Source organism: Trichosurus vulpecula, chromosome 5, assembly GCF_011100635.1.
Source record: "Trichosurus vulpecula isolate mTriVul1 chromosome 5, mTriVul1.pri, whole genome shotgun sequence".
NCBI lineage: Eukaryota > Metazoa > Chordata > Mammalia > Diprotodontia > Phalangeridae > Trichosurus > Trichosurus vulpecula.
The window spans coordinates 134,355,089-134,374,218 of NC_050577.1; the positions used below are offsets into that span (position 1 = coordinate 134,355,089).

A 19,130-nucleotide genomic window follows, 5' to 3' on the forward strand; every position below is an offset into this window, starting at 1 on the left:
TGGTCTAATTTTCTCCAAGGGAGTGGTATATGAAAAGGGAAGCTCGTCCGAGTTCACACAGAACCTATTGTTTTAAGAGTTCACACTTGATTGGGCATTTGTTTAACATTCATTTACCAAAGTGCTTGACAATAATGTATTCTATAACATCACCTTAAGCAGACTGACTACGCCTGTATATCAGGAAATGGTGATGCAACAAAGTTCACTCTGTTTGGAATTGGATGGGAGAAGATATTCTGGATAGGAACCATTATTGCTTCAATATTAGACACTAGAGACGAGACAACGGCACGATTGTTGAAGACAAAAATCATGCTTTGGGAAATGCATACAAGTGAAGTCATTCATGTAAAGTGAAAACAGGTTAAATGATTTGTCCCAATTATTGTGTGTTGTTTCCCCCAGTGAGAATCGTAGTGTTTTGCCCAAGGAAGTAGTGAATTCATACTGAAGGTGTTTAAGAGGAGTGTTAGAGAGATATCTTGTTGGAAGTGATTTGTGTTTTAAGCATAGGATTGGGGTAGTTAGGACTCTAAGATGCCCACCAAGTCCAAGATTCTCTGATGCCATGATTTCAGATACTGTTTCTTGTTTTCTTTTTCTTTTTTTGAGAGGGGAAGGCAGGGCAATTGGGGTTAAGTGACTTGCCCAAGGTCACACAGCTAGTAAGTATGTCAAGTGTCTGAGGCTGTATTTGAACTCAGGTCCCCCTGACTCCTGGGCAGGTGCTCTACTCACTACACCACCTAGCTGCCCCTGTGTCTTGTTTTCTAAGCAATTTAGATTTGTTTTCCAAATTCATAGCCTACACATTTTTTTTTTTGCCCTCACTCCGTCCAGGACACAGTCATGTTATATTTATTTCTCTTTGTATTTCTTATGTATGATTCTCTAGTGGGAATGTTGAAGCCAACTTTCCATTTTTTACCTCTAATAATAATTTCAAAAAGAAAAATGGAAAAATTGTCTTTCTAGGAACAAGTGACTACTGTAATCTTAGAATTTATGACAGAGGAGAGAAGAAACCAGAGTGAGTCAGGTTAAGTAGACTCAAAGAAGGGGCAGTGGCTTTCAGAGAGTTCAGAGAAAGAACAGGTAAGTTCCCATGGCTTTAAAATTCTATTGAGAAAGCCCAAGAAGAATCGGTTGCTTTTCAGAACTAAATTCTTCTCACACACATGTGTGGGCATACATGAACACACACACACACACAAAACTGAAGAGCTATTTGAAGAGATGAGAGGAATGCACAAAAGACTCCATGATCAGCTTTGATTTAAAAAAAAATCTTGTATATAAAACAGAAGCAAGTAAAGGAAATAGAACCTAAATTCCTATTGGCTTTCTTGCCTTGCTATATCACTCACCTGATTCATATTGATAATGTAATCTTAGGCTAAGTTAAGACAGTCACAGTATTGTAATGGGGTAGTGTAGTGGATAAAGTGCTGGATCTGGAGTCAGGAAAATCTGAGTTCAAATCTAGCCTCAGATACTCACTAGCTATGTGACCCTGGACGAGTCACTTTACCCTGTTTGCCTCAGTTTCCTCATCTGTAAAATGGTCTGGAGAAGGAAATGGCAAACCACTCTACTATTTTTGCCAAGAAAACCCTGAATGGGATCACAAAGAGTCAGACACAACTGAATATCAACAAAGCAAAGTATCTATAATAAGAGAACTGATATTTTTTTCTGTGCACTGTCCTAGTTAGACCATGAACGGAATAATGTGTTCCATTCCAGGCACCACATTTTAGGAGAGACATTGACAAGCTGGAACTTATTCAGAGGAGGGTGATCAATATGGTGAGAGGACTGGAGACTATGTGTTCTACCAGTCAGCTGAAGGAACAAAACACATTCAGCCCGGAGGAGAGAAAACTTGCGGATGGGGTAAAGTTATGTGACAGAAAAATCAAATACTTGAAGGAATGATGTGGAAAACAGATTTGACTTGTTCTCTGTTGCTACAGAGAGAAAAATTAGGAGCAATGGATGAAAGCTGTTAAGAGGCAGAGATGGTCTAGATTGCAGGAAAACATTTGAAAACAATTAGAGCCCTCCACAGGTAGAATGGACTGGATGGCCACTTATTGTAGTATTGTAGAGAGGATTCTTGTCGCGGGGTCACAATTTTAGAGCCAAAAGGACCTCAGAAATCACAGAGTTGAGCCTCCTCTCTTTACAGATGAAACACAGAGCAGGTAAGTGAATTGCCCAGGGTCAGGGGGTAGTAAGTGTCTGAAGTGGGATTTGAACCCAGGGTTCTTGACTCCAAGCAAACCAAGAAGAAGGGTTCTCTCTCACCTGCAGAGTCTTGCTATCTTACTCTGCCTCTCTTGTTCAGGTATAGTTAGATTATATGACCTCAGAGGTCCCTTCCCACTCTGTGGTTCTATGATACTAAGTTCTTCCAGACTCATGATGTAAAGTTGTTGTTCAGTCGTTTAGTTATGTCCAACTCTTTGTGACCCCCATGGACCATAGCATGCCAGGCCCTTCTATCCTCCACTATCTTCTGAAGTCTGTCCAAGCTCATATTCATTGCTTCCATGTTGCTATCCATCTGTGTCATCCTCCGCCATCCGCTTCCTCTTTTGCCCTCAATCTTTCGCCAGCATCAGTCTTCCTGTCTTCTCATTATATGGCCAAGGTTTTTAAACTTCAGCTTCAGTATTTGACCTTCCAATTAACAGAATTAATTTCTTTAAGTATTTACCTGTTTGATCTCCTCAATGTCCAAGGGACTCTCAAAAGTCTTCTCCAACGCTACAATTTAAAGTGTCAATTCTAAGGTGCTCAGCTTTCCCTATAGTCTAACTCTCACAGCCATACATTAGTACTGGAAAAACCCTAGCTTTGACTTTATGGACCTTTGTTGGCAAGGCGATGTCTCTGCTTTTTAGTATGTTGTCCAGATTTGCCATAACTTCCCTTCTAAAGAGCAAGCATCTTTTAATTTCATGACTGCAGTTGCTAACAGTGATCTTTGAGTCAGAGAACATAAAATCAGACACTGCTTCTAATTTTTCTCCCTTTATTTGCCAGGAAGTGATGGGACCTGATGCCATGATCTTACTTTTTTTGTTTTGTTTTGTTTTTTATGTTGGGCTTTGGGCCAGCTTTTACACTCTCTTCTTTTACGCTCATCAAGAGGCTTCTTAATTCTTCTTCATTTTCGGCCACCAGAACGGCATCATCTGCGTATCTGAGATTGCTGATAATTTCTCCTGGCAACCTTAATTCTGGCTTTTGATTCTTCCAGCACTATGTAAAGTAGTACCTCATTAAGCACCCCTTTCCCTTCTCCTACCCTCGTGTCTTCTCTAACACTGTTTCCTATGACTGAAAGAATCTCTCTTTCTGGATTCCTGAGCCACACTATCTCTGTCTTTGTTAAAAGCATAAAGCTCATTTAGTGTTACTTTCCCATAAAAAAAAAAACAAACTCAAACCAAAACCAAAAAACCTCTCCCTTTTCTAAAATAAAAAAAGTTCCCATTGCTGGCATTATTAGCATCATCTTGCGAAGGCTCGTCATCTGATCTATTTTTGTATCTCAAAAAATTCACTCCACAGAGACTTTGAGCCCATAGCTAAGATTTAATATCCGATTTTGACTGTGCTTATTTATGTAAACATTGCTCCAAAGGGAAATGGGGTAAATACGAAAGAACAGACGAGTTGAAAGTGAATGAAATAAACTTCCCAGTCTCTTTTCTAGTCTTGTTTCAGCAATTTTGGCTAAACCTTTTTGCCTTTAAGGGAAAGCCTCAGCAGGTAAAGGGCTGGCCCACCTAGCTAGTTTTCAGAGTCATAGAAGGAAATGCTCTAAGGAAATTGTTAAGTAGCTAGCAATTAAACAAAGCTCTATGCCTTTAATGGGTCTCAGATGAGTTTTGTTTGTCATATAGAGGGGGACAAACAACAGAAGGCCATGGAAAGCCATGTGAAAAAGCTTGATTAATGTTTGGAATTATGAGCAGAGGTAGTACCACAGCTGCAAATACCTTTTTAGTTGATCATTATCCATGTTTCCTCAAGAATACCCATCCCTCTAAAATGCAAAGAATGCTTTTCTATTCTTAATTCCCTACTTTCACTTATTGCCAGAATTCCTTCTCATTGAGTAATAATATTAACCCTCTCAAAACCCTGAAGCAGTGTCTGGATATTCACAAGAAACTGGGGGATTCATTTTAGTTGTAATAGAAATGGAACAGAAAGGAACAGAAATCTGGGCCTCGCCTCCAAATTCAGCTTTTATGACACATAACAGCACCAGTTTACATGAAATAGAAAGTTGGCAATTGGTTGAAGCTTCTGTGTGCTGACAGCTGATATGTAGACTTCAGGTCTTAACATTACTGTTTTTTTTTATCAACTTTATAAAAATAAAATTTTGGGTGGAGGGAATGTCTGAGCTGTCTATGTAATTTTGACTGTTTAGGCTAGGACAAAATTTTAATCTTCGGGGAAAAAAACTTAGAATAAACATGTCTCCCACCCCTCTCACCTCCCTGAAATATGAAAATCTTAGATTATTAACATTTTAAAAAGATGGTGAATAAGATTTAAATGAGGTGCTCCATGGCTACCTGGCATTTATTTCTCACAATTTATTTCAAAGACCTATGTTATAGGAAGGTTTTTATGTGAAATCATATATGGAAATAGTATCTAAATAAATAAAAAGTAATATCTGAATTATTATAAAAAGTAGTAATAATAAAAATTATTTAAAATGTAATAATCTGAATTTTATATGACTTTCCTTATCAAATGGCCAAAATAAAACTAAATTAGTTTTTAAAATCTCACTATATTTTTCCTTCTTTTTTTAAACATCCCCGTGATTCCATAGAATAAAGAGCTTCTGGTGAAGAATTTTCTCTACCAATGGAGATCATCACTTACTTGTTCTGCAAGTTATAATCTTAAGAGAGTTAGTTGCCTGTGGCACTAAGAGGGTAAGTGATCTGGCCAAGGGTCAGCTAGACAGGATGTGTCAGACCCAGGACCTGAACCAAAGCCTAGCTACTAATGCCAGCTCTTTCTTCACTACACCACACTGCCTGTCACATTGTTTTTTTCATATGTTCAGAAAAAAGGTAAATCAAAGATTTTATTAAGAAATGGGAATAATTTTACTGGCAACCAATTCAAAGTGCTGCAAATTACCTTGAATCAAGATATAAAGGTGGTTATTTCAATTAGGTCTATTATAGCTGCTGAGACTTACTGAGTTACTTTTTATATTAGTGGCTCTCAAAGTGTGTGATCCAGAAATCCCTGCCTGGGAGTCCCTGACACCTTTTCAGTGGGTCCTTGAGGTAAAAAGAATTTTTATAATAAAACTAAGGTATTTTAATTTTTAAAATGATAAATATCAATAGACATAACCCAAATAAACAAAAGCTCTTTGGGGAGATCCTAATACCTTTTAAGAATATAAAGTTGTCCTGAGAACAAAAAATTGAGAACTACTGCTCTTTGTTATGAAATCTTCGAAGTAAAAACATTATATTTTTTTTTTATTCCTCACAGGGTAGATAGTTCTAGCGTGGATATTCTTGGATATACTAAGAAGTGGACAAATATTTATAGAATGAATGAATTATGAAGCAAGAAGGGTAATTAGGATTTGATGTTGGTAAGTTACCTTCAAATGTTGTAGAATAAAATTTGAAAAGACTTCAGAAGTCTGAGCAAATAATGCTGTCTGGTTTTGTTGTGGGCCTAACCTTCCATTTTTACCTAACACCAACTGGAGAGCAAAGCTGTGGAGCAGACCTGAGGCAGTTTGAGCTAACTTTGCCTCCAGGTTGGTGCGGAGGAGAACCCTTTGGGGCAAGGAAGATATAAAATCATCTCTAAGACTCTGGTCCTGGTTCTTGGGACCCAGAGAACTTCCATGCTCATCGAACTCCTTGCCAGCAGCTCTTACCTTCTTGGGAAGTCTTTTAACCACCTCAGAAACTGCTTTTATCTGAAGGCATTTTAATATTTAATAGATTATTTATTTGAACCCTCAGGCTCTGAGCGATCTATTACATCTGAGTTGGAGTCACTCTCAGGACAAGCGTTCTTCCTAACATATCCCTCCTGTGACAGGAGGGCAAAGTCTTATCATGGCAGAAACTCTGGCCTCTCTTGCTTTTCCTCTGATTGAGCCGATGATCAGTTAATTAGGATTTATTACGTACATACTATGTGCCAGGCACTGGGCTTCAAGTCATTAATCTTCTGCAGCCTTTGAAAGAAACTGGCTGGTGTTCTGAGTCTTAGTGTGTAGTCTCATGATTATGCCATCTGTTAAGTGGTACATCTCTGTCAATAGGGAACTCCTTTTCTATCTGGCCTTTGTGCAGGATAGCTTCCAAAGCAGCTAGGTCATGCGGTGGAGAAACACTGGAACCAAGAGACAAAAAGACCTGAATTCAAATTCAACCTTAGACTCTAGCTGTGCGACCCTGAGTAAGTCACTTAACCTAAGTCTCCATAAAATTGGAATAATGATAGCATCCACATTCTAGGGTTGTTGTGAGAATAAATTGAGATAATATTTGTAAAGTGCTTTTCAAATCTTAAAGTGCTACGTAAATGCTATCATCATCATCATCAACATCATCGTCATCATCATCATTTTTAGTAGTAGTAGTAACAGTGAACACTTTTAGGAAGCATGACTCCTTGTTTGATGCCTGCCTTGATTTATTCTGATACCCAGAGGATCATTAACAAATAGTGGTGAATGTTCTAGAAACTTGTGTAACCTTAAGACATGCATGGAAGACAACTAGTTTGATAAGAGTCTTTGAGGCTGCATTTTGCTTTTCCATTACCAATTCTTTCTCATAGTAACCAAATAATAGACCCACTGGAGTCTTAGATTCCTTATACCTCTTGATCAGTAGTCACTGGGAAGATGTGGTCTGCTGTTGAGAATTGTTTATGAAAGCCCATCTGTCTCCTCATGTTTTCATCAAGAAGCTTCCTGTTACATTACCATTCTCATCCAATTTCATAGAGATGAGAAAGTCTGGAGAGGTGCTAGTAATTGTTTATGTCTTCTCAGTCTCCCCCATTTGGAAAATAACTACATTGTCCATTATCTTATCCATTCTTTCATACTCTTCCTCTCTTTGAGAGATCTTGAAAATTGTTCCCTGGGTGCTTTTGAAATTGAGTCACGTCCAGCATGGCTTTCTTCTACCTCTATGCTGTCAAGGCCAGATGCTTTTCCCATCTTCCTCTTCTTAATGGCTATTGCTGTGTCCTCACAAACGCATAAGGTGCTAACGCGAGGAAGTCCAGATGTGATGAAACAACCATGAACTATTTTTATGAACCAACTTTCTGAACCATTCTGTAAACACATTTTAGATTTTAGACTAACAAAACTAAATTTCTCTGCACATGGCACTAAAAAGTGTGCTACATACTTTAATAAAAAAATTCCATTGCTACCCTCAAAAATGGGGTGGTGGAGGGAAAAGTTTTATTACACATCTTGGAAATTTTACACCTCTAGGTACATGTGTAGCATTTAAAAATGCAACAGATACAATTTATAAGATTGTGGATTTGCCTTTGAAAACTTAGCATTTAAGCCATTTATTTCAAAAAATGTCCTTGACTTCAGATTTTTTGGTTGGTAAGCACAACATACAAAATATCATGATGAAGTCCCTGACTTACAAAGATTATATATAAAGGGTGGCTCCAGGAACATAACCATAACTCCTTGCTGCTGATTGCCTTCCCCCTTCTCAACCTACACATCCAGCACTGTGATTCTGTGAACAGAGTACTGGACTTGGAATCGGGCCCTGGGTTTGTCCTTGCTGGGTCCTGTGATCACAGCCAAATTACTTAACCCTTGCAAAATGAGGCCAATAATATTGGGACTAGCTACCTTGGAGAGCTATCATGAGGAAAGCACTTTATACAATTGGAAGGGCTACATAAATGGGAGGTATTGTTATTGATGCTATTGATTCCTATCATAATCAATTCTTACCCCATTCGTGAGCTAGTTTAGAACTGGTTCAGAGTTGTTATCTGCTGGTTGGATGATCAATGACCAGAGAGAAGAGGGAGAGGAAAGGAAGGGACTGATTTTTTTCCCCTCCTTGCATCCATGAAAGCCCCTCTGTCCTACCCACTGCTGGACCAACTTTACGATGTGGGGCACATCTCTGGGACTATCCCAGCTCCCTGTCTCATCTCTCTAAACTTCTACAACCCTCCCACCCCAACCCCTCTACAACTTGCTCCTTACTTCAGAACTCCCAGCCTGGTTATGCTGATGAACTGCCCAGAACAACTGTCCTTGGTGAAGAAGGGAGACCTTGAGATAAGCTGTGGCTTACCTATGAAATGCAGATGAATCTTATTTCATTCTTATTTACCCAAAGACTTACCAGCATTGCCTGTGTGCACTTTGTCTTTTCTTACAGGGTCTAAGTGAGTGAAGAAAAACAAAGATGTATATTGTAGGAGAGGAGGAAAATAAGAAGCAAGGAGAATAGAAGGAGACTTTTTTTTCTTTCTTATCAGAAGGGACTCTGTAGCATCTGCTCAAAATTTTGTGAAACCTTGTAAAAATCTCTTTAATGTTTAATCTCTATTTCTTTCCCCATTGTTGTTATTAGTAAAACTCCTCAAAATGGATGTTTGCCTTCTGTCAGAGAGAAACTATGAACAATGTCCTGTGGTGCAGTAAACCAGGAAAAGAGAGAACTCTGGTCAACCAGTGATGGCAGTGATAGGGAAAATAGGTTAATTCCTAGGGACATAGGAAGAAAAAAGAGAAGGTATTGGGAAACCATCACAGGCCAAAGAAGAATAGAGATAAGGTAGCAGATTACACAAGTTAATGACAAATAAGTAATTATTTCTGTTGAGGGTACCACTATCCTTCCAGTCCCCCAGGTTCCCATCCTCAGAATAAGATATGTGGTACCAATGGATACAGCACATGGATTGTAGTCAGGAAAACTTGAGTTCAAAACCAGCCTCTAGCTGTGTGACCCCAGGTAAGTGACTTAACCCCTGCTTGTCTCAGTTTCTTTAACTGTAAAATGGGGTTATAATAGCACCTATCTCCCAGGGTAGTTTTGAGGGTCAAATGAGATACCTGTACAGTGACAAGTAGCAGGCACTATCATATCCCAAAATGGAAACCAGAGCCAAGTTTCTCATAGAAAGATTGTTATAGATCATAGTTAGGTTCCATAGTAACGGTAGTGTACATTGTGGGTTAAGTTAGTTTCTATAGGCTGGTCTGAGAAATGAACTATCATATACAACAGTGGTGTCAAACTTTGTGCCATTAAACAGCACATAAAGATCCCTCTGGGCCACATATTGATTTAGAAAACCACATATTAACATTATCTTTGCTCTATTGTATTTTTATTTATTTTGTTAAATATTTCCCCATTACATTTTAATCTGGGCTGCAGTTGGAAGTACTATGGCAGCAATGTGTTCTGTGGAATGTACATTGAATACCTCTGCCGTACAGCATGGTTTCAGTGGAAAAGTATGTTCTAGACTCATTCAACTTACAAAAGAAGTCTTGGACACAACTTGCTCCCAAGTTGGAGACTGCTACTTCTCAGTTCAAATTTCAGGACTCATGTGCACAATTAATTCTAAGCAAGCACGTGGGGGGAAAATCACTGTAGTGATTTAATGCCTAATATACTCCAGTCATCATCTTAATCCTTCCTCCTCTGGGACCTTGGACTCTACCTCTGGGACACAGGGCTCTGATAGGTAAACTTTCATCTTATCCTGCCTGGAACTGGGTCTTCACTGTCAATTCCTACCCATTTCCATACTATGCTCCCTACGTGTCCTTCCCCTTCCCAGCTCTCTTTATGTGTTTCCCCCCTCATTAGAACATAAGTTCCTTGAGTACCGGGATTGTGTCATTTACTTGTATCACCAGCACCTGGTACAAGTAAGCACAGATGTTTTATCTGTGTTTATCTATCTAATGAATAGGTGCTATAGTGATTTAAACATTAATTCAAGAGAAATGTTTGTTTTAGTAATATTTACAAAGGAGATGTGCAAATTAGCCTTCTCCAAAGAAAGACTAATATTGGAACAGAAATTTAATTGGGATGTTTCTCTTTTCCTGACACAAGTTTTCTTCACTTCACAATGAGCTGAAAATCTGTATCTGTAAACTAAATAACGGGAATAATCCCAAACAATAATACATGGTATAGGCTTCCAATGATGCTGGTATAGGAGCTGATAGATTTTGAAGATTGAAGGTCAATAAGTGGATTGATTCTTCATACTGGAAGTGATTATTTTTATATTCACTGATGACTAACATAATCTTGTAAACAATGACCAGGGTGACTTTTTCAGATGATCCTCACTCACCAATAGATTCCAGTTCAACCTAGCAGAGGCAACTGGAAAGAATAAACAACATGGAGGAATGATATATGATAGCAGTGTTCAGGAGGGCTGTAGCAACAAAGGGGAGTGAGAGAGGGAAAAAAAAGTAGTACAAAGGAATCTAATGGCATCAGCTATAGGCAGGAGGCGGTGATGGATGGTGTCATGATTGTCTCCCCCGGCTACATTTAGTACTCTATATTCACTATATTCTTGTTCCCATTCTAATAATAATGGTGACACTTTCAACAATTTTGTCAACTCAGATTTGTATTAAGAAATACAGAAAATAAAGACTTGATAAAAGTGTTATAGAAAATTTGAGCAGGCATCATTTTTGGATTAGGATGGTGATCCACACAAGACCAGTAACACTTATGATAGGAGAGACAGAGGCATATCCTTTGACCAATACTCTAATTTGCTTAAACAGATTTTCTTCCCTTTCTATTTAGAAGTTCATCACTGAGTTAATGTTCCAGAGTCTTGTTATTTTCTACATAGAATTTTTTAACTTGTCAAAATTGTCATTATTTTTTAGGAAGTGTGAAATGTTATTATATATGTATGTATATATGTATACGCACACACACACACACACACACACACACACACACATATATATATATATATATATATATATATATACACATATACATATATATACATGAAAGATCCAAGAGAGGAAGTGTAATATAGAAGAAAAAATACTTATTCTGGCATCAAAAGCCCTGGGTTCAAAACCTGATTCTGTTACTTGCTACCTGTGTGATCTTGGGAAAGTCACTTGGGCCTCAGTTTCTTCATCTACAACATGTTAGACTAATAGGCCTCTGAGATCCCTTTTAGATCTATGATCTGAAATGTTTTGCCATATTTTATGTAGCTCTAAGGTCTTTTCTGACACCAAGATATCATGTTTCTATGAACCTAAATAGGTTTACATATTAGTATGTAACCTTCAAAACCTACACTTTAAAAAAAAGTCCTTGTCTGATAACATGCATGAGAAAATTCAGCTGGCCTGTATAAGTAAATAATTTCTTAGATGAGTTATGCTTAAAAATCAGGAATATGTCAAGAAGTGTCTTCTCTCTCACAAGCCCAGCACTATTAGTTAAACAATATAATTCCTTCTAATCAAATAACCACTGTGAAATACCTGATTCACTTTGCACCCAACAGCTGGAGCTCGAACTTGTGTTCCCAGCCACACATTGAAAACAAGTACAATAGGAAGGGCAGAAACAGCTGCAAACTTTCTGGGGAAAAAAATGGCAAATCAACTTTGCCATCAGGCTTTAGCTTAGGAAGGAAGTAAAACAATTTTTCTATTCCTTTCTATGCATGGCAGCTGTCTTTGAAAAAAATTATTACCATTCTATTTTGTAATAGAAACTCCATAGTATTTACTAAAATATGAGTGGCAAGTTACTCAAGGTCTTTCACAGATTTAAAACACTTTTCCTCAGTCAAAATATTTACCATTCTTGGATAGGTAGTAATTGTTCTCGTGGATTAAGATGGAACACTCACACGGCTTCTCCTTGCTACTCGAACATCTTCCTGTTATTTGCTGTAAACAAACTGCTGGATTACAGGGATGCTGGTTCTTGTTTTATCTTTTAAAAAGTTTTAAGTTTGTTTGACTAAAACACAACTGCATCGAACTCACTTAGATTAGTGTCAAAGAAATTAATCCTTTGTGGGTTGTTTAATGAAAGTCCATTGTATATCACCGGAGAAGAAGGATGAGGTTTTTTTTAAGTGCAATGCCTTTCACAAGATTGGTATCTACACATTTTTACCTTCAAGCTTCTGGATAGGGCTCCACAGTATAGGAATTTAATGCAATAAATACTTTTATGATCCTGTTTGTTGTTGGGGAACAAGGCTGGCACTATTGTCTTAAGAATGCTCCGTTATAAAAATAATAGCTAGCATTTACATGTCATTTTAAAGTTTGCAAAGGACTTTATAAATATTACTGTCTCATTTTATCCTCACAACAATTTTGAAAGGAAGATGTTATTATTATTCATATAGCTGAATGATAACAAATATCATTATTTTTAGTGTTATTAGCCATTTTACAGAAGAGGAGACTGAGGCAGATAGAGGTTAAGTGACTTGCCCAGATTTCACTTGGCCAAATTTGAACTCAGGTCTTTCTAATTTGAGGCCTAATACTCTATCCACTGTGCCACCATGCTTCCCCATTATAGGGAGAAGATGCAAAATACATCCATATGTGGATGGGACAAAGTATAACCTTATCTGGCAATGTCAAGGTGCTTTATAATGAGGCTTTTACTGAGATTATAAAATCCTTCAAGATGCCAAGTTGGGAATTCAAACAGTAATGGACCTATGTTAACCTTACTACAACTATTAATATAGAATTTGAACTGACCAGGGAATAGTTAGACACTTTAGAGAAGAAGTAGAAGCGGACTAAATCTGAAGATAAAGAAAGCAATTAAAAAGAGTAAAGGACAAAGCTAAACAGGGCAAGGGATTAGGTGGATAAATAAGAATGTGGACTCAGAGGGGCAGTGAATGGGAAGAGAAGCATCATTAACTGAGGAGCAACGCAAGAGGATGAGACCGCAGGGAACTGTTTAAGATAACACCATGTGTATGATCCCTTCTGAGCTAGAGAAGGTTTTCCTTATAGGTTTTACAACTTCTGAAAACATTTCCACCATCTTCAAAACGCCCGTGGGTCTCTGACGAACAGCATTTTTTTTAAAACATAGCAACAAGTTCCAACAAAACTGCTGCTACAACAACACTGAGAAAATGTCCTGAAAATAATTTTTTTTTGTTTGAAAGTGTGGATAAAATGTTCACATGCACACAAAACAAAGGGAAATATTATTGTAAACTTTTGGTGCCTTGGAAATCATTTTAAGAGTTTGATTAGGATATTAGTTATATACTAGATTACATTTTCTCCTTTTTAATAACATAGCAGATTACTATAATACTTGAAAATAAACATGCCCCTTTATGCACTTTCCATTATTTGCAGATAGCCAGCATTTCCATAGAAACTCCATTTTCATTCTACATTAGTCGAGCATCTACTAATGAGCACATGGTTGGAAGCACTAACCAAATTACTATTCTAGGAGTAAAACAGATATAACTTAAGTGTTTATTAAATTCTGCCAAATGCGATTTTCATATCAGGGAGATACAGTACCTTTATTCAAGCCTGAAATGTTCATTTTTATTCCATCAAATACTTGATAAGCATTAAAAATTTTCTTACTGAAATCAGAACTTTATGTGTGTATTCATTCATTCATCAACTCATTAACTCATTCAACAAGCATTATGTGATCCCATTCCTTTTGGTTGTATCTGACTTTACTGTTTTGCAGACTCAGTAGACACTTGGTGTTACAATGGGATTTTGATGATAATGTCCCTTCCTAACGCCAGCCAGTTTTACTCAATGATGTGAATGTTTCTGTTCATGGAGACACACAGTTCACACAATAGCTTTCCTTTGATCCACTGCTTCCCCTGAAATAGGAAATGTTGCTTGGAAATGCTTTAATTGTTCATGCTATTTTCCATTCCTGTAGTAGAAATTGTGAATACAAAAAAGACCCCAAAACAAAAAAGGAAAATTAAAACCAAAGCATACACAAATAAAAAATAGCAAATTAGTACGAAATTTGGAATATCCTTAATTGCTTCTCCTCAATCTGTAGGTCTATCTTCATTGATAAGCACTGCAGTTTCTTACTATATGGTATACTTTCTTATAAACATCATTCTGTAAAAAACATACAAGATAACACTGGACAAAATAGTGAAGGTTACTATCAAGATAGTATCTACCTGCATAAATCGACCATCTGATGTTCCGAGGTTTGCAATAGTTAGGTCTCCTTTGATAAAGGTAGATATCGATGTTAAAAGAACTTGCTTGAATTGTCCTGTGAATAAATCGATGCGTTGCAAGCCTGAAGTAAATTCTGTCCTGAATTCATCATCTCTTGCTTCACAGCCTGACGAGTTTCTTAAAAATGTCTGGAATAAAAAAATCATCATCAAGTTATTGTGAAAATAGGTCAGGAGTATGTTGCAAGGAAACTCAGGGTAAATCACTAGTAGTTCTATATAAATGACAGGTATTTCCAATTAGGCAGCAGAAATATTTCCAACTCATCTAAACTGCTCACGTTTCACCAGCTTTTACAGAGTAGATAAAGAGTTCTAACGTTCAGGACAAAATATGTTATTACAGTTCACATACTTGGAAAATCAGGTTCACTAAATGCCCAGTAAGCTTAGTGCATGGCTGATTTGCACAAAAGATCATTAAAAGCTCATGGCTTTTATCTAAGAATGTACATTCTAAGACAGAGAAGAGAACTGAAATGCTTATAGCAAACAAGTATAATTACGTAGATATTTAGGATCCACGTATCTTAGAAGAAACAAAGGGGACTTTATTTCCTCCTTCTTTCGTTGCTATGAAAACAGGAAAGTTTCACATATTAAAATTTCTGCATTTTCCATTAGATTTATAGTAATTAAAAAACCGGGAGTATTACAATGGAAAACTATCTCCGCAAGAATGGTTTTAAAGTGAATTCTTACTGCTCAATTTTTAGTGACTATTCTTTGAGACTTATCCTTTTGCCACACAGGGCAAAAAATTCATCACTCATATCCATACTTGACTTATTTTGTTACAAATATCAAGAATCTGTGATTTTATAAGTTTGGAAATCTCCAGTCTTAAGAGTTGCCCAAGGATCAGAAAGGTTAAGAGACTTGCCCAGGTCATTCTGTCAGTGTCAGAGTAAGATTCGAAATCCACACCATATCCATTTTACCAAAGTATCTCTTTTTCTGGGGGCAGAGGTGGTAGTGGTGATCAAAACACAATTCTATATATCAATTGGTTTATGCATTTATCTTCTTGGCTAGTTTCTATAGCCAATGAACAATTTTATTTCAAATTAGTCAAATGCAATAATTGCAGTGGAACTAGCAAAGCATGGGTCATAGGATCATAGGTTCATAGGTTTTGAATTGGAAGTAAACCTAGCAGTTAACAAACCCAACCCCGTCATTTCACAATGACAAAACTGAATCCTCATTAAGTTGAATGACTCAAACAGGATCACAGAGATATTAAGTGACAGAGGAAGGATTTGAATTGTGGTCCTTTGGCAACAAAGGCAGAGCTCTTTTTATTGTACCATAATACCTCTAATGTTAAATACCAGTGATTATTTGGGGGGAAATGGCAATTTGGAGGTCTAGGCTTTTATTGTGATATGTTACTGGATGGTATTTGGATTTTTAATTAGAAGGTTTTCTTCACCAAGATTCTATAGATTACTCTTTAGAGAAGTAGGTAACTGAATTATACCAAAAATTCAATAGTAATCTATTAATTGGTAATTTAGTTACTATTGATGATCATTTTTCATTTTAGAAAGAGAATTCAGAAAAATGGCAAAAGGACCATAAATCATCTGGGACTTGTTTTGAACTGGAAGTCATCTGAAATGTTCTTCAGGCTTTCCTTCAACACACGCACATACATACGCACACACCACACGAATAGTATGCGTATACTATTTCTCTTATCAGTAACCTTTTATTCTGGTTAAGAATGGCAGTTATAGCTTGTCTCTTTAGGAGCTTAGGTTTTTTTTGTTTGTTTGTTTATTTGCTTTCGTTTTGGATCGATGTCTGATGAGGTAGGGTGTGTGTGTGTCTGTGAGACATTGTGACATTTGAGGATGGTTACTTAATGGATCACACAAATGTTTTCTAGAGTGTGGATAGGATGACAGTATCAGCAGTCTCCCACTTACATTCCTGTTGCTTCTCAGGACAATTGTCTTCCCTCCCAACATCACTCCCTTTGTAGTTAGTGCCCTAACGAGAGGTCCTGAATATAGAACCAGAGGCACAATGGAGATCACAGTCTCTGTATGTACTTTTAGAAACTTTCCTCAAGAAATCATAGAGAGAATACCAAGGCAAGCACTGTGCCTTGCACCTAAGAATATCCTTAATAAACATTTGTTGGATTGATTTGAAAACCTGTCTTGGTTTCCTCATTTGTAAAGGAAGGGCAAAATTATTAACCTTTCTTTTAGGTTTAATATGTGGTAGTTATGCAGCATTGCAAAAGGCCTAAACGACATCCCTATATAGGGTGAGAATATTACGTTATGTCTTCATTTCTTGAAAGACATAGTCACTAAGATAGAAAAATTGCACAATGTTGAAGTAGTGTCTGCATGTTTACTTCACAATCTTGCAACATAGTTCAGTTTTTGGCTGAAAACGCAATTAAACATAGGGTCAAGTTTAAGTACTATTTATATTGCACAAACCAGAGATCCACAACCATTTGTGAAGAGGTCCTACTTTTGATTCCCTGAATCCTTGAGATTGCCAAGGAGGTGGAGTGGATTGGAGTGGAGGGTATTGGTAGTAGGGTGTCACTGTCAACTGGAGGCCCAAGAAGTCAGGGATGGGGGGTTCATTATCAAAGACAGGGTGTTCGATGGCGGAAGTCTACTTAGTAAGGTTCTGAGATTTAACAGAAGGTAACTACACTATTGTTTGTGGGGTTTGTCAATTATGAAGACAGGCACCGCACAATTATTATTATTATTATTCAGCACAGTTCCCTATGCTGTGAGGGGGAAGTGAGCTAGCATAATTATTTAACCGTATCCACACAGGGACAAAGAAATTTTCTTTCTCCATTTCCCACCTGATGAACAGTCATTGTGGAACCTGAATGCCTGTCGGCCTTGGTGTCCAGCACCTAGGTGGGCTATGGTTGAAGAACAGCCTCACGCTGAGAGTCTTCTCATTTTTCTACTTCCCTGAGGGCCATGGAGAATGCTTATCCACAATAACACTGAGTATGGGTTGAAATGGCTCTTCTGGGAGTTAAGTGGGAGCAGCATGCCCCTGCACAGAAGATGCCATGGAGGAGTTAAGAGTGTAAGTGAGGGTAAGAGATAGGGTAATAAGGTAATCAGGGAAATCTAGGCCTTTACTTCTAGTTTCATTAATGCATAGAATTCCCAATGAGGGAACTTTCTCTACCAATGGAAATCAGCATCTTCTCTGAGATATATAGTTTTAGAGAATTGCCAGGAACACTGGGGAGGCTAAGTGATTTGTCCAGGGTCGTACAGCAGGACTCGAATGCTGGTATTCTTAATTAGAAGGCTGATTCTGTCTATCCTACAATACTTCTTTTGATCTCATGGAAATGTATAAGGGAAAAATAAGAGGGGTTATCATCTTGTGAGGGTGAGCAATCACAGGTAGAGAGCCAGAATGCTCCACTGGTATCCTTTCCATGTCAGGAAAAAGCAAGGAAGGTCTTCAGTACATTGGGTGGATCCCTTGCATAAATTTATGGGAGGATATGGAAAAGAATCACAAAGCATGGGCAAATGTGGAAGAGTTCCAATTTGCATCACTGGAGGATACATCCAAAATGATGAGATCAGAGATCCATTTGAGTATTTGAGTTTTCATACTTTTTATAGTTTGCAAAGCACTTTCACGTACACGATATCATTTGATTCTCACAAGAATCCTGTGAGACTGGCCATTCAGGTATCATTATTCCCATTTTATAAAGAAAATGAGGCTTAAAATGCTCATACTAGAACCCAAATTATATTGCTTTTATTCTCTGAATCCAGGTTCCTCAAATTTCTCTAGTCAAATGGAATAGTGGATTTAGTATTTTTCCTCCTTTAGAATTTCATATTGCCTTTTCTCTGCTGGCCACTAATTCCTTCCTAACTACCTCTCTTTTCCTTCTTTCCTTCCTTCCTTCCTTCTTTCTTTCCTTCCTTCCTTCCCTCCCTCCCTCCCTCCTTCCTTCCTTTCTTCCCTTCCTCCCTTCTTTCCCCTCTCCATTTTCTGACTTGGGTTGATTTGGTCCTTCTTATACATCATGGTGGCCATCCCCTTTCATGGGCTCACCAAGTTGCTGCTAGACTTAGTGTCAACATCCAAATTTGGCTTTATCGCTAGTGCGGTATGGAATTCTTAAACTGAAGCAATCCACCAGGGTCTACAGGTATGTGTGTTCTACCACACCCAGCACCATCCTTTCATTCTTTAAGCCACTCCTGGCTTCGCCTTTAGAAACACCCGGTGTTATGAGTTCACTTCCTCTTGCTCTTTCTGGTCCTTTTTCTGACTCTTTCAGTGGACTATTTCCTCATTTGTAAATGAGGGTTATTTCATCATTCTCCCTTCTTTTGTCAGTCATCTTCTAATACTTAGTCTTGAAATCCTTTCAGTACAATAGAAATAATGCTAGATTTGGAGTCAGAGGACCTTGGTTTGAATCATGGCTCTACTATTTATACTTCTTGTGCGATACTGAGAAAAGCACTTAAAAGTTTTAGGGCCTTAGATTCTTTATCATCAAAATGAGGATGTGGAACTAAGTTTCCTCTAAGTTTCCTTTTGGCTATAAATCTGTGATCCTAATTAGTAATATTGATAGTGATAGCAGTAGTCAGAGGAGCAATTTGATAGCAGAATCACAGAATCTTATGGTTAGAAGGGCTATCAGAAGTCATCTAGTCCAATCAAGAATCCCTTCTATAAGATACCTGTTGTGGGAGACACATTGATGTGGACTAGGCTAGTTTCCCTTTAAGGGA

At 37.7% G+C, this 19,130-nt stretch overlaps 1 protein-coding gene across 1 annotated transcript in view; it reads right to left on the bottom strand.

Moving 5' to 3' along the window:
• The window catches only part of MET (MET proto-oncogene, receptor tyrosine kinase), a 158,345-nt gene that overhangs the window by 66,967 nt on the left and 72,248 nt on the right, over positions 1–19,130 (bottom strand). The window contains exon 3 of the mRNA XM_036759269.1: positions 14,290–14,481. Coding sequence (XP_036615164.1) covers positions 14,290–14,481 — 192 coding nt within the window. The remainder of the gene's footprint in view (positions 1–14,289; positions 14,482–19,130) is intronic.